The 14110-nt window shown below is 39.4% G+C and overlaps 1 protein-coding gene across 3 annotated transcripts in view; it reads left to right on the plus strand.

Annotated features, from left to right (window-relative positions):
* The window catches only part of DCX (doublecortin), a 124627-nt gene extending 110906 nt beyond the window's left edge, over positions 1 to 13721 (plus strand). For all 3 annotated transcript variants that reach the window (XM_025276158.2, XM_025276159.2, XM_025276157.2), the window contains one exon: positions 5146 to 13721. In XM_025276158.2, the coding sequence (XP_025131943.1) occupies positions 5146 to 5202 (57 nt within the window). In that variant the 3' untranslated portion in view covers positions 5203 to 13721. The remainder of the gene's footprint in view (positions 1 to 5145) is intronic.
* Positions 13722 to 14110: the final 389 nt, after the last annotated feature.

Here is a 14110-nt window from a genome sequence, read left to right on the forward strand (position 1 = left end):
CTATGCCTGTTAGTAGTCACAGCCTCTTTCTCCTCTACCCACACCCCTGGTACCACTAATCTACTCTCTGTTTCTATGAGTTAGCATATTCTGAACATTTCATGTAAATTTTCCTCTGAACACTGCTTTAGCTGCTTCCCAAAACTTTTGGTATACTGTGACTTCATTTCCCTTTATCTCACTGTATTTTCCAATTTCCTTTGTGATTTCTGACTATTCAGCAGTGTATTGTTTAATTTCCACATGTTTGTGAACTTCCCAAATATCTTTCTGTTATTGCTTCCTGATTTAATTCCATTGTAGTTGTAGAACATACTGCGTATGATTTTAAACCCTTTCAGATTTACTGAGACTCATTTTATGGCCTAACATATAATCTGTCATGTAGAACGTTACATGGGACCTTGAGAATAAAGTGTATTCTGCTGCTGTTGGACAGAATAGGTTAGATGTATAATTTCTTGTAGTGTCTGTCTTTCAAGTCTTCTCTTTCCTTGTTGATCTTCTGCCTAGTTATTCTATCCATTACTGAAGATGAGGTATTGAAGTTTTTGACCGTTACAGTTGAATTCTTTATTCCTTACTTTAATCCAATAATTTTTGCTTCATGTATGTTGGTATTCTGTTGTTAAAGCACAGATATGTTTTAATTATATTTTATCATTATGAATGTCCTTCTTTGTCTCCAGTAACAGATTTTGCCTTGGCGGATTCATTTTGATATTTGGCAAATCTAATACAGTTATGTAAAGTTTAAAAATAAAATAAAATTTAAAAAAAAAATCTAATTTTTTCTGACATTAGTATAAGCCACTGCAGCTCTTTTGCTTACTAACTGCATGATAAATCTTTCTCATCATTTTACTTTCAACCTATTTATGTCTTTGAATATAAATTATGTCTCTTTCAAACAGCATAGAGCTGAATGTTTTAAAAACCATTCTGTCAGTCTATGCCTTTTCATTTGAGTGCCTAATTTACTTATGTTTAATGTAATTGTTGGTAAATTAGTGATTACGTCTGCCATTTGCTATTTTGTGTATGTCTTTTTTGTTCCTTCACTCCTGGATGTTTGTCCTTTTTGTGTTAAATAGATATTTTTCCAGTATACCGTTTTAATTTCCTTGCTGTATTTTTACTAATTTTATTTCAAGTTATTTTCCTAGTGGTTGCCTGCGGATTACAATTAACATCTTGACACAATCTACTTTGAATTACTATCAACTTCATTTCAATTTGATATAAAAATTTTGGTATTGTATATCTCTGTTCATCCCCCACCCCTTTGTGTTCTTATTCACATACAAATTACATCTTCATGCATAATAAGTCCACCAACACATCTTGATAATTACTATTCTATGCAGTTGTCTTTGGAATTGGATAATAGAAGAAAAGAGTTAGAGAAATAAATTTATAATAACTTCTTTTGTCTTGACCTATGTATTTATCTTTACCATTGTTCTTTATTTCTTATGTGGGTTACATGTGTTACTTATATGGGTTATGTGGGTTACTGTCCTTTCATTTCTCTCAGGAGGATTCTCTTTAGTATTTCTTATATGACATGTCTGCTAGCTCTGTCTTTGTTTATCTGGGAATACCTTGATTTCTCCTTCATTCTTGAAGGATAATTTTTCTAGATTTCCTTAAATACTTTGATTCAGTAAGTCTCCCGGCCTCTGCTGAAGGGCTGTGTGTGTGTGTGTGTGTGTTGGAGCCTGATTTCAATGCTCTGTCAGGCGGCTTGCCTTAGCCTTCACTTGCTGTTTGTTCAAGGCCTCAAGGCCAACCAGAAATGAGAGATTAAGAATTTCTCAGGCCTTTTTTGAGAATACACCCTGAACATGTGCCTGGCCCTAGAGATTCCTGGGAATATTGTCAGAGATTTTCAAAGTCCCCTATGGACATGAATTCTCCAGCTTTTCCTTTTAAGGTTTTGAGCAGCTTCATTTGTCCCAACTGTTTCCCCCACATCAGGCAGCTGTGATTTTAAACAATTGCAATTGATTAATGCTCCCTGTAAAGGCTGTTCACAGTGAGTATGCTCTGAGTCAGGTCAAATAAAGAAGAGCCCCATAAGTGGGAATCAACTGACAGGTCAAATAGTGACAGTTCTCTGGAAATATGGCATTTGGGGGAACTCCAGTTCCATTCTGCATCCTCGAGTGGTGTCTAGGTCGCTGTTTTTCAGATACTGTAGTTCTGAGGCTATTGGTTTTCAAAGATATCCTGGAGCTGGGGAGAGAGAGAATGGAAATAGGACCAGTTAAAGCACCACAAACTTTGGTATTCTTACTGAGAGTCAGCCATTTTTCTTGAAGAAATACTTTTGGGGTTGCTGCAAGCCTTTGGTTAATTTCTGGAGTTCTGAAAAAGTTGATTTTGACAATTTTTTCCAGTGTTACTGCATTTATGCAGGATCAGATTTTCAGAGAGTCTCTCAACTATTCTTAAAGTCTAAGGCTCAAAGATACTTTGACTATGTCCAATTTTCACTCTACTCAATTTCTGGAGAACTAAACCCCTTCAGAGATGCAACTCTATAGTATGCCACTTTGCCCCAACTCCATTCTACATGTTTTTATTGCTCTCCTATTGTCAGCAAGCCCTTTACAGAAAAAGTTTTCCAACCCCTGATTTACAGTGTAGGGATGGCAGGTTGGTGAGAAGTGAATCTATTTGCTATAGTTGCCTTTGTTGTGTGTGTGTGTGTGTGTGTGTGTATGTGTTTTAATGATTCAGTCTTTCTTTGAGTGTCCTCAGAGCTGGTAGAGACCTTACAGATTGTACATTCTGCATTTTCTTGATGAAGAAACCAAGACTTAAAGACTTATTCAGTGTCAGAGTACTACTTAACTACACCCTCAGATTCCTGAGTATACTTTACTTCTGTTTCCATTCTAAGTGGCCTAACAGACTTCTTATCCTTTCTCAGCAAAAACCATTCTCAATGTTAGATAAATAAGTCCCTCTCCTCCCTATTCTTGTCCCCTTTCATCATCTTCACTTTTTCCTTTACCTCAAGGAGAAGTTTCATTCTCTAATTCTCTTGGACAGTTCTCTACTGAAGTTCTGTGTTTATACCAAAGACAGCCTCTTAATCACCCAGAGACTTGACCCTCAAATTTAGTATCTTGCTGATAATGTAAATGAAAAGAGTGGTTTTTAAACGGTACTTCATTTGAGGATGGATGAGATTCTGCCTCCCCCATGTCTGATTTGACCAAAACAATTACGCTTCCATTTGTCTCATGTATTTGGCTTCCAGGAAAAATTTCATTTGAATAGAAAATTTAAACGAGAAGTGAGAAAAAGAGAGACTGAGAGAGAGAGAGATTTGAAAAGCACTGATTTAGACCGTATGGGAAATAAGTCTACAAGTAATCACAAGGATCTTCAAATAGAGCTCTGGGAACAGTGGAAAAAACCTTTGCTATATCATCCCATCTCCTCAAGACATAAACAAGACTTGGGGCAGTATTGGAGTCATGAATCCTAGTTCTTGGTGGGAAATGGAAGTATTAAGAAATAAATTGGAATTAGGTGATGGGGTACATTTTTGGGGTTATCCATTTGTTCAGGGTCTGGCAGCTCTCTGGAAGTCTGAAATGAATCCACTTATATATCTACAACTGATTTTTGACAAAGGTGCGAAAGTCAATGAGTAGAAGAAAGATAACTTTTTCAATAAGTAGTGCTGGAGGAATTGGATATCCTTAGGCAAAAAAAAAAAAAAAAATCCCAACCTAAACCTCACATCTTACATAAAAATTAACTAAAAGATGGATTATAATTGTAAATGTAAAACATTTAGAAATGAAATACAGGAGGAAATCTTCTGATGTTTGGCTAGAGTTCTTAGATATTACAACAAAAAGTGCAACCTGTAAAATAAAAAATGATGAATTAGACAAATTGGACCTCATAAAAATTAAAAACTTTTGCTCTCAAAGACTATGCAAAAGTTATGAAAAGATAAGCTACAGACTGCAAGCCATGTATCTAACCAAAGCCATATATAGAATATAAAAATAACTGTTAAAACTCAACAATAAGAAAAATCCAGTTAAAAATGAATAAAAGACATGAAGAAACACTTCTGAGGAATGTTTTCTTCAACTGAACTCAGGAGAAATTATCGATGTCAATTATGCACATGAAAAGATGTTTAACATCATTAGTCATCAGGGAAATGAAAATTAAAACCACAATGGGATATCATTACAATCCCACAAGACTGGCTAAAATAAAAAGTGGTGAAAACACCAAATACTGGTGGCAATGTGAATAAACTAGATCACTAATATTTTTCTGGTGAGACTGTAAATGGTACTGTCACTCTGGAAAACAATATGGCAGTCTTTACCAAACTAAACATGTAATTAATATACAACTTAGAAATTGTACTCTTGAGCATTTCTCCCAGAGAAGTGAAAACTATGTCGACACAAAAACCTGTACATGGATGTTTATAGCTGTATTATTTATAATAGCCTACAACTGGAATCATCCCACATGTCCTTCAACCAATGAATGGTTAAATAAACCGTGGTATATCCATGGAATGTTGCTCAGCAATATAAAGGAGTGAACTACTCTTATAGACAGCAGCTTGATGAATCTCCAGGGAATTATGCTGATGGGAAAAGCCAATCTCAAAAGGTTATATACTGTATGCTTCCATTTATATAACATCTGAAATGACAAAATTGTAGAGATGGAAAACAGAACACTGTTTCCCAAGGCTTAGGGATGGGGGAGGAGTGGATGTAGCTATAAAGGGGTAACATGCAGGAGCCCTTTGGTGAGGCTAAAGTTCTGTATCTTGACTGTCATGATGGTCATACAAATATATACATATGATAAGGTCACATATGACTACACTATACACACATACGCACACACACATACACTTACATGAATGCATGGAAAACTGCGAGATTGTTGCCATTGGGGGAAATTGAATGAAGGGTACATTGTGCAAAGCTACCTCCTTGTACTTCAAATTCCTGTGAATCTAATTTCAAAACAACAATTGGAGAAAATGTTAGTTTAAAAAAAAGCAGTCACATAACCTTGCCCATTGCAGAGCCCGAGATGTTAAGAAAAGGAGAGTTAACTTTATCTCTTATCTTCTTACAGGACCTGTACCTGCCTCTGTCCTTGGATGACTCAGACTCACTTGGTGATTCCATGTGAAGGAGGAAGAGTCCAGAGTACAAATGCAAACTTACCGTTACAATAGGGTACTTCTGCTCAAGTGTCCAACAGGGCTACTGGTGCTTTCAAATTTTTATTTTGTTGTTGTTGTTGTTGTTACTTTTAAAAACACACTGTAATATGTTGGGTTTATTTTCCTGTGATTTCTCCTCTGGGCCACTGATCCACAGTTACCAGTTATAAGAGATAGATTGATAACCATCCTTTTGGGGGTAACTTTCCAGGGATGCAAAATGTACTAGTCCATGATCTTTCTATTGGATACTTAGGCACCCGCGTTATTTTCCCCCATCTCGCTTTCCTCATCTGTGACAGTCTTCCCTCTGCAGAGAGTTGTTTACACACATAGCACTTAAGATGTGTGTGGGGGTGGGGAGGGGAAAATCATTGGCAACTCCAAGAGTGACAAACATAAGCGTCCCTTGTCTCCCCATCTCAAGAAAGCTGGAGGATCCTGGGAGGACGGCAAGGCAGCTCCCCAGCCTGGCACTTCACTCCTGATTGAAACTCTAGTTTGTTGTTTAGCACTAATTCTGGCTGCCAAGGGGGAGAAACACCAGCAACTTGTCATTCTGACACCAAAGGCTTAGGACCTTGGTGTAGGATAGGTTAAAGAGACTAGGCAAAATTGGAAAACACTGTAGACATTTCAATAGTGTTTATAAAGCACAGTGAATTCCTTGTCAACATCTCCACTGGGGCAATTTAGAGTTGATAAGCAATTAATAACAGTTGGGGGTGAGGGACTTTCGTATACCTGGGCCCTCTAAGAGGCTGTCTAACCTAGCGAGTTAGGACACAAACTGTACGGTATCCATCTATCTCTGTTCTATTGAATGCCTTGTAAACAGCCAACACTGAAAACACTGTGAGAATTTGTTTTCAGGTCTGACACCTTTCAGTCGCTTTTTATAGCAAGAAACCAATATCCTTTTTATAAAACCTTGTGTCTGTATTTCAGGAGCAAACTCTTCAGGCTCCTTTTTTATAAACTGGTGATTTTTCTTTTGTCTAAAAAACACATGCAGAAAATTTACCAAAAAAAAAAATGCAGAAGAATAATGTAGTTTAGAAATCATGCTGTCACTGCCAAACAGAAACTTCCAGGAAAAAAAAAAAAATGAATAGCAGAGGCCAATTCAATAGAATCAGTCTTTTGATAACTTTTTAACAGTTATGCTTACATTAATAATTTCAATGTGGACCAGACATTCTAATTATATTTTAAATGAAATGTTATGGCATATTTTAAGCAGCTCTTTTTTATCTATATTCCTGATATTTCATACTGAAGACACAGAATCCTTTCTCTTTGCTATAAGGACTGATCATTTGAAATAGTTCTCAGTCTTTGAGGTACAGGTTCATAACACTGCTTTTTGTCTATAATCATAGCCCATAATGGCAAAGACAACTAAATTTAAGTAAAAGCCATGCATGCCAATTCTGTGTTTGCTTTTAGCAGATATGAAGATATCCTTATTTCATTGTAATTGTTCAGATAGTTGGAAAGGTGCAACATTCAAAGTCAAGCTGCTGTTTGGCTATTGAATGACTTGCATTTGTTCCTCTGCTTTAACTGGAATGAGCTTGGGGGGTGTGTGTGTGTGTGTGTGTGTGCATGCGCGCATGCGTGCGCACATGCATGTGTGCATGTGCACGTATGCATGCACGCACACACACATAGCTGATTCATATTTAGGAGATATTACAGGACACCCTGACATTAATCAGTGGCAACTTTATGGCATTGCTGATGTGCACTGTGTAGGAGGAAATGCACTGATGGAAGGGTTAGATCAGATGCCCCAAGACAAGCTTCAGATGTCCTTAGCTACAAGGAAAATCCAGATGATGGTGGTACTGACTCCTGGTAAAACTGGTCATTGAAAAACCCCAAAGTATAAGAATCTCTTTTTGCCCGCTCTCCTTTATTTGTAAGCTGTTAGAAATCATTAAAAAGCCCATTTTACTTACCCACTACTTCTTTCTGGAAGCTAAAGTTTTGCTTAGTGCCTCCCAGAAAAATTTGTAGTTAGCTGGGAAAAAATGGTACTTGGGTTGGAGGCTGTAGAGAGTGGTAGGAGGTCAGTATCTAAATTGCAAACCAGATTCCCCAAAGATTCCACCCAGTCTTTCTCTAGATATCATTTAGTCCAATTCCTTCAATTTAAGATGAAAGGCAGGCTGAGGCAGCCAAATGACCATCTGGTAAAGAGCAGGACCAGAGGAGAAACTCAGATTTCCTTATGTCCACACCCCAGGCTACCTCTCTGAGCATTCCCTTGCTTGTGCCACATGTACCATTAGAAAATATTCAGTGGCCATATTTTCCTCAGAATGATCTTTCAACCTTCTATAATAATCAATGCATTTCTATTATTATCGTCTATAATAATAATAGAATTTCTATCTTTCAAAAAATAAATAATAAGGAAATGTTTCTGTACTGCCACTTTAGGGGACTTTGGTCTAGTTCAAACTTCAAGCCTTTAACAACTGCATTTTAAATTGGCCCATTTTCAAGGCAAAAGAGAAAAAATCTGGTTGTTACTGAGCTCCTTCAGTCCTGTCATTCATTCTCAGTTTTACCCAATCCAGTTTTACCACAAATGTCCTGTTGTATTACTTTCTGCACAGTCAGCAAATAGCAGGTCAGTCAGCAAGGATTTGCCACCACTCCCCCCATTCTCCCTCCCTCTTAGACACACATGCACACACACACACAATCCATCTATTGCTTGTTCCTACCTCCTGATTTTTCTCCCTTACAGAAATAGAAATAGGGACAAAGAAGGGGAAAATGTATATATGGGGCTGGGCTGAACAACTTCATAAGTAGTGTTAACTGGGGTAAATTGAGAGAAAAGTTCCTTTTCTCTTCACTGTTTTGGAAAGGATAGCCATTAGCATGACTGCTTTGTGTCCTTACAGACTTTAGTATTAGCCTAGACTGAATCATACAGTTTTCAAGCTGGAAGGAATCTTCAGATCATATCATTACTACAAATTCCTCATTTTCAGGCCAGGAACGGAGATGCAGTGGTAAAGTAATTTCCCCAAGGTCACACAGCTGGCTAGGGGCAGGGAGGGCTGGGATTAGAACCCACATCTCCTGGCTCTCATTCCAAGGCCTTTCCCACTGAACTGTATTGCCTTCCACTAGGCTCCTGAGAATTCTTTCCCAGGGTCATGTTGCATCTTGGAGCCATATGCTGCTGCCCTGATCTCAGTGGGAAATCCACCCACCAACCTAATACAGCTCTTTCTCCCTATATTCACATGGTTCCCATCCACATGGACTGCAGATGTCCCCAGAGAGAAGCAGGCATTGAGGACCAATAGGAATAGTGGGGCTGCTGCCCTCGTCCATCAAGCACCTGGGATCCCTGCCCACCTTGAGGAGTCCTCAGAACAGTCCCCAGAGCTCCTGCTCTGTTCAGATGGGATGGGGGAAGACTGATTTCTCCTGTAAATTCACTTCATCTCATCTCATACGGGTTGGTCTTTGTAGGCTGAGGTAAATGTTTCTTGTTCCTAGGGCAGGAGAAGGAAAGAAGGGAGGGAGAGAGGGAGAAATAATAGCTTTGTTTATCCTGACTTTCTGAGATGACTTTTCAGTATTTTTTAAATGAGTGTGGCTACCATTCCCTGGCCTGGAGGAGGGCATGGCAACCCACTCCAGCATTCTTGCCTGAAGAATCCGCATGGACAGAGGAGCCTGTTGGGCTACAGTCCATGGGGTCACAAAGAGTCGAACACGACTGAAGCAACCAAGCACGGCACAGCACCATTCCCTGGCAATGATTTGTTTTTTTATTTATTTATTTTAATTGGAGACTAGTTACTCTACAGTATTTTGGTGATTTCTTTTAAAATGTGGGAATGAGACTAGCTAGAGAAAATAACCAGACCTTGCTGTGGTTGTGCTCATCCACAATTTTCCCATAGCCATCCAGCATCGATGGAGACAATTTCCAGGTATAAGCAAGGGGCTTTGTGACTAAAATGTACCCTGGCTGATGTTAAACTTTGACTCCTTGTATTTGCACTAAAATAGCAAGCTGTGTGCTGTACACACCATACTTCTCTTGTTGTGTACACTGCTCCTGTGGCCTCCATGGCAGAAACCAGGGCAATGGGGTCTGAACATGTAGCTTTCCCCACAGTGAGGTTCTTCCTGGGAACTAGGTATTCATCAGTTTAGTTCTGAAAGACCTCCTTCCAGGCTTACCCCACTCCTCTGGAAATTCTCTCTCCTTCTTGCTTCTCCTCCTCCCTCAGTGTAACCAAGGAACCTTAAAGGAAATGTGGTGTTATCGGAAGAAGGCAAGAAGAGCGGGTTTGAATCTCCAGATTCTTCTTTGAGCCACCCAACCCAAGTCTTAGGCCAGCAATCGAATGTTTGCCTTGGACAAAATTACATCAGCTTCTTAGTCCCTTTAGTACTCTGGATGGACGTGTCCCTAATCCCCCTCAGATTTATTTCTGAATAGCTTATCTTAAACACACACACACACACACACACATCTCCCCTGGACAAGGGTACAAGCATGCCATGTCTCTAAGATGAGCTCCAGCACACTGATGAGAATGTTCCCCCAGCTCAGTGCTCCTCAAAAACATCTGTGCCAAGGGACTTTCCCAGACAGATACAGTGGGATAGTGGTGTTTGAATGACCTCCCCCTACTGTCCAGTTTACCATGGCAATAAAAAAACATGCATATTTCTTTCTTTTAAAGCCACTGGAACCTGTCCTTGGCCACATGAAGTCATTTGGATTTCTAAGACCAGGCCTCACTCTTGTATTGTCATTGCATTAAGGGATTTGACCTAGAGGCCTAGGCTGGCTTCCTAAGTAAACCATCAATGTTTTGAAGCTCATCTGGGACTAGCAAGGGGTTAGAGTCCTAATGTTTTAGTACTGGGAACCTAGAGAGAATAAAGACCTAGCAATTGACATGCCAGAAATGACCTGAGACCTCCTATGTAGCCATGGAGCCTTACAATTGTTGGCCTTCCTGGGTCTCTCTCCTGATGTGAAACTTTGAGGCTGTTACACTCTGCCTCTGCCCAAGAAGGAGACCCCGTACGTAGCTTCATCCACAGTTCTATGATCCCATGCAGGGTTGACTCTTCGTTACAGGTGTGACCACCTGGAACAAGGATACTGCCTTGATTCCGCTCACCTACCTTTTGGCTAGAGATACATCTCCAGCAGGTTCTCTGGCTTTGGGTGGCCAAGACCCAGTTTGATGATGTTAACACTCAATGGATTGCCCTTAGTCAGCTCTAAGTGGCATGATAATGGACTGAGACAACACAAATCATTTCTTAAAAACGAATTCCCAATTCTATTCTTCCTCTGTCTAGCAGAACTCACTTCCCTAGTAGATACAAGACTCGAGGTTCTTGCTACACAGCAGGCAAGACACATCTGCAGGAAAGAAAATGCATTTCTAAACCCACAGAGCACTGGCTCCAGCAGGCAACCTACTATGGGCTGAAACTTAACAGCTTCACCTAGCCCCTTCTTCTTTTTCTTTTCAGAGACAAGAAGGCTTCTCCATCAGTCAACCTTTCAGTATATCTGGCTAAAGAATTCTGCTCCTCCTATCTCTTCAGGAAAGGGTGATTTCTTCCTCTGTCTCTCCTACTCTGGTCTCCAAACTTGTCTCCATCCCCACAGTTCTAGTGTGATCTTTGCATTCAACCTTTTGAGTTGAGTGTAAATAAGCTTCTTGCTTATTTTCAGGCCTCCTAGTGTGACACTGGTTATCATATGACAAGACTCTTGAATCACCTACCCCTTCTAACTGGCTAACATTTTATTCCTTAGTTTATAGGCTTCAACATCTTCTGGAATCAGAAGCTATCTTGTCTTGCCTTGGATGCCTGGGGCTGGGGGGTATAGAATTCTCATCGGGAATTAAGGCATCTTTCTGCTCCCAAGAGAAGGACAGTCTAGTTGGGCAAGGAAAGGTGGCACAGAGAAGTCAGAGCAAACATCTTGTAAACTAAGATGAAGACTTAAAAGTATTGGAACTTCTCATTTCTAGGTTAATAATCTGAGGAAATCAATGTTTTTTTTACCACTCTCTACCTTACCTCCCCTGTGTATCTCAGTCTTTTCTTTCTCTCTCTACTTCACCATATTTGCTCTCAGTTTTATACTTTCCACATTATAGACATCTATCCTTTGTCCTCTGCAATTCTCTCTCTCTCTTAATTTTTCCTTCCTCCTTATCTAACTATTGGATATATACCTCTTCTTAGCCCTGTGATTTTGCCTTGGTGATGAGTAGTTATTTCCAGACTTAATGAGCCCTGATCCTACGAGAGTCCCGTTAGAAGTCTGTTGGTGGGGAGCAATCCGAGCCTGGCCCTTTCTCCAACATTTTCAGTTGTAATTCATTGAAGCAGATCCTCACATACAGTTTCATTATAGCTCATGTATCTTTGGGTCTTTGCCTTCCAAGCATTGTACAGAATACTTTGTGTTTCATTTTAGTCCACAATTTTGTGGTGCAGTGAAGTATGCTCAGAAAAATAATCAGCTGAACAGAAAAATCCACCTATGGATTCATACCAGCTAAATACTATGAATTGATTTTGTTTAATCTGCTCATAATTTTAAAAGCTGCAATATAATATAGTGAGAGACCACAGGTAATTTCTCCTGTCATATGGTTTGGCTGGACAGGGGTGTTGGGTGGGGTGGGGGGCAATTTGTTTTAACTTTTACTGTTATACAATAAGCTCTCCACAATAATCTTATAAACACTAAGGCTTGCCAAATGTTGAATTTTTTAAAGCTAAACTTATAGGCAATTGGGATTGGTTTAAATGTTAAGGGTGTTTAGCAATTCCACAATATAAACAGAAGCATTCACATAATTAAATTTTATTTTTCCTTCTGTTACTAAATTCACCTAAACATTTACTATTGATGCCAATTCTTCATGGTCCCATGCAGGCAATCCATATAAGAGTAATTAATGACACTAAAGAAGCCATCTTGCAGGTGCTAATTTATTCAACAGGGTGCATAGCCCTTGGGAATGTCACTGCTTAGCAAGACCTTATGGAATGCCCTTTCCAATGCCATTTCTTTTTAAGTTCTCTTAAAGGGATTTGAGCAAGTAAGAGGTTACACCAAAATGTCTCCAATGTATGGTCCTGTAATATATTGCAGCTTGAAGCCAATGATCCCTTATGACTTGTACACAACTAATGCATGTTTTGATTGAATTTTGCATTTCTCATGTGTGGTAAGTTCTTTACAATGTTTTCGGTCACCTTTTTGTGCCATTAAACTTGTACAGAAAATGCTTTTATGGCCATTTTCAAAGGGAGAAAGTTCAAAATGGAACAGCCCACCCTTTCTACCCTATAGCTGTAGTTAGAACTCAGTTACTGTAGCAAAACAGCTGTAATTGGTGGTTGTAGTGTTAGAGGTGTTAGCTTGCTAGTGACTAGCTTTGGAGAGTAAATGCATGGTATTATTGTACATCACATTTCTTAAATAACTCATTTTAACCTCTGAAAAGAATATATTCTTCCTTGTGGTCCCTCTTCCCTCCCTTGCCTTCTCCCTCCCCCTGCTCCCAGATGTCTTACGGTTGTAAATAACTGATTTAAGGCCCAATAATTTTTGCCAAGTAAAGTCAGCAAAGAACAAACAAACCAGAAAGGGGGAGGAAAGAAAGACATTTCTCAATGGTCTCTCAGCAGTTATTGACCATTTCTCAAGGAATGGCATAGTGATCAAAGACTCAGCTCACCTTTGAATAAAAATCAGTGGCAAATGGGGAGCCTCTTTGGCAATTTGATGACGTTGCAAATTGAATAATTCTCAGAATCACCCATAATCGAAACACAGTGGGCAACACTTACCCTTGCAGCAGTGTTCAGATATTCAGAGGCTCTCAGAAGGTTATGCTTGACCAACGACCAATAATTATTTTTTAGAAAAAGAGAAAGACAATAGATATTTAGGGGTTTTTAGCTGCCCCTTTAGAATAGTTATAGTGAGACAAGACAAGGACATGGGTTTATGTGCACTGCTGCCAGTTTCCCGGGCAATTCCCAGCCTGCTCTTAGGCTGAGCTGCAAAAGCAGTGTTCCAAGAAGGCATCCTCCTTTATGGTTTGCTGTTCCCACTTGGACTGGTAGGTTTGGTGAGGCCCATGTAAACCAGCTGGAGCAGACCCTTTTCATCTCCTGTGCCTGTTAATATCCCTCTTCCTCCCTCCACAATTTGATGAGGGCTTTCTTTGGTCAGAGGACTTCAAAGTTTAGAGAAGTTCTCCATGTGTGAAACGTGTTGTGAACTGTGAATGCTGCAGATTCACAGCGTTCAGTACCGGGCAGCCACAGAGCTGCTCTTGCAATCATTTTGGCTCTCAAGCTCTGTTCTTCATCTCATGCTCATTTCTGTGTACATTTGCAAGATGTGTGTAATGTCATTTTCCAAAAATAAAATTCGATTTCAATATTTCTGGCTGACATTCTCTCTCTCTGTTTTTTTTGTGTGTTTTTTTTTTTTTAAGCATTGAACCGATGATCATATAACCACAAAATGTCCAAGCTGACAAAAAAACGTAGACATTATTTTGTCCAACCCCTTAATTTTATAGATAGGGAAGTTGAGGGTCAATGTGGGATGGAAAGACCATAATTAACAGCACTGCACATTTACAACATGTAAGGTCTCAGATCTCCCTTCCGGAGTTGAGCAGAAATCACATGACCTCTTTATGTTTAATGATGCATAAGCCAAGTTTAGTCCATGCCATCAGAATAGGTGGTCACTTCTAGTACTGCAATTATTTCAGAGGCCCAAGAAAATATTCCATATGAGTTCCTTCAAAACACTTTTTCCTG

The sequence above is a fragment of the Bubalus bubalis genome, chromosome X (assembly GCF_019923935.1).
Source record: "Bubalus bubalis isolate 160015118507 breed Murrah chromosome X, NDDB_SH_1, whole genome shotgun sequence".
In the NCBI taxonomy this organism is placed as follows: Eukaryota; Metazoa; Chordata; class Mammalia; order Artiodactyla; family Bovidae; genus Bubalus; species Bubalus bubalis.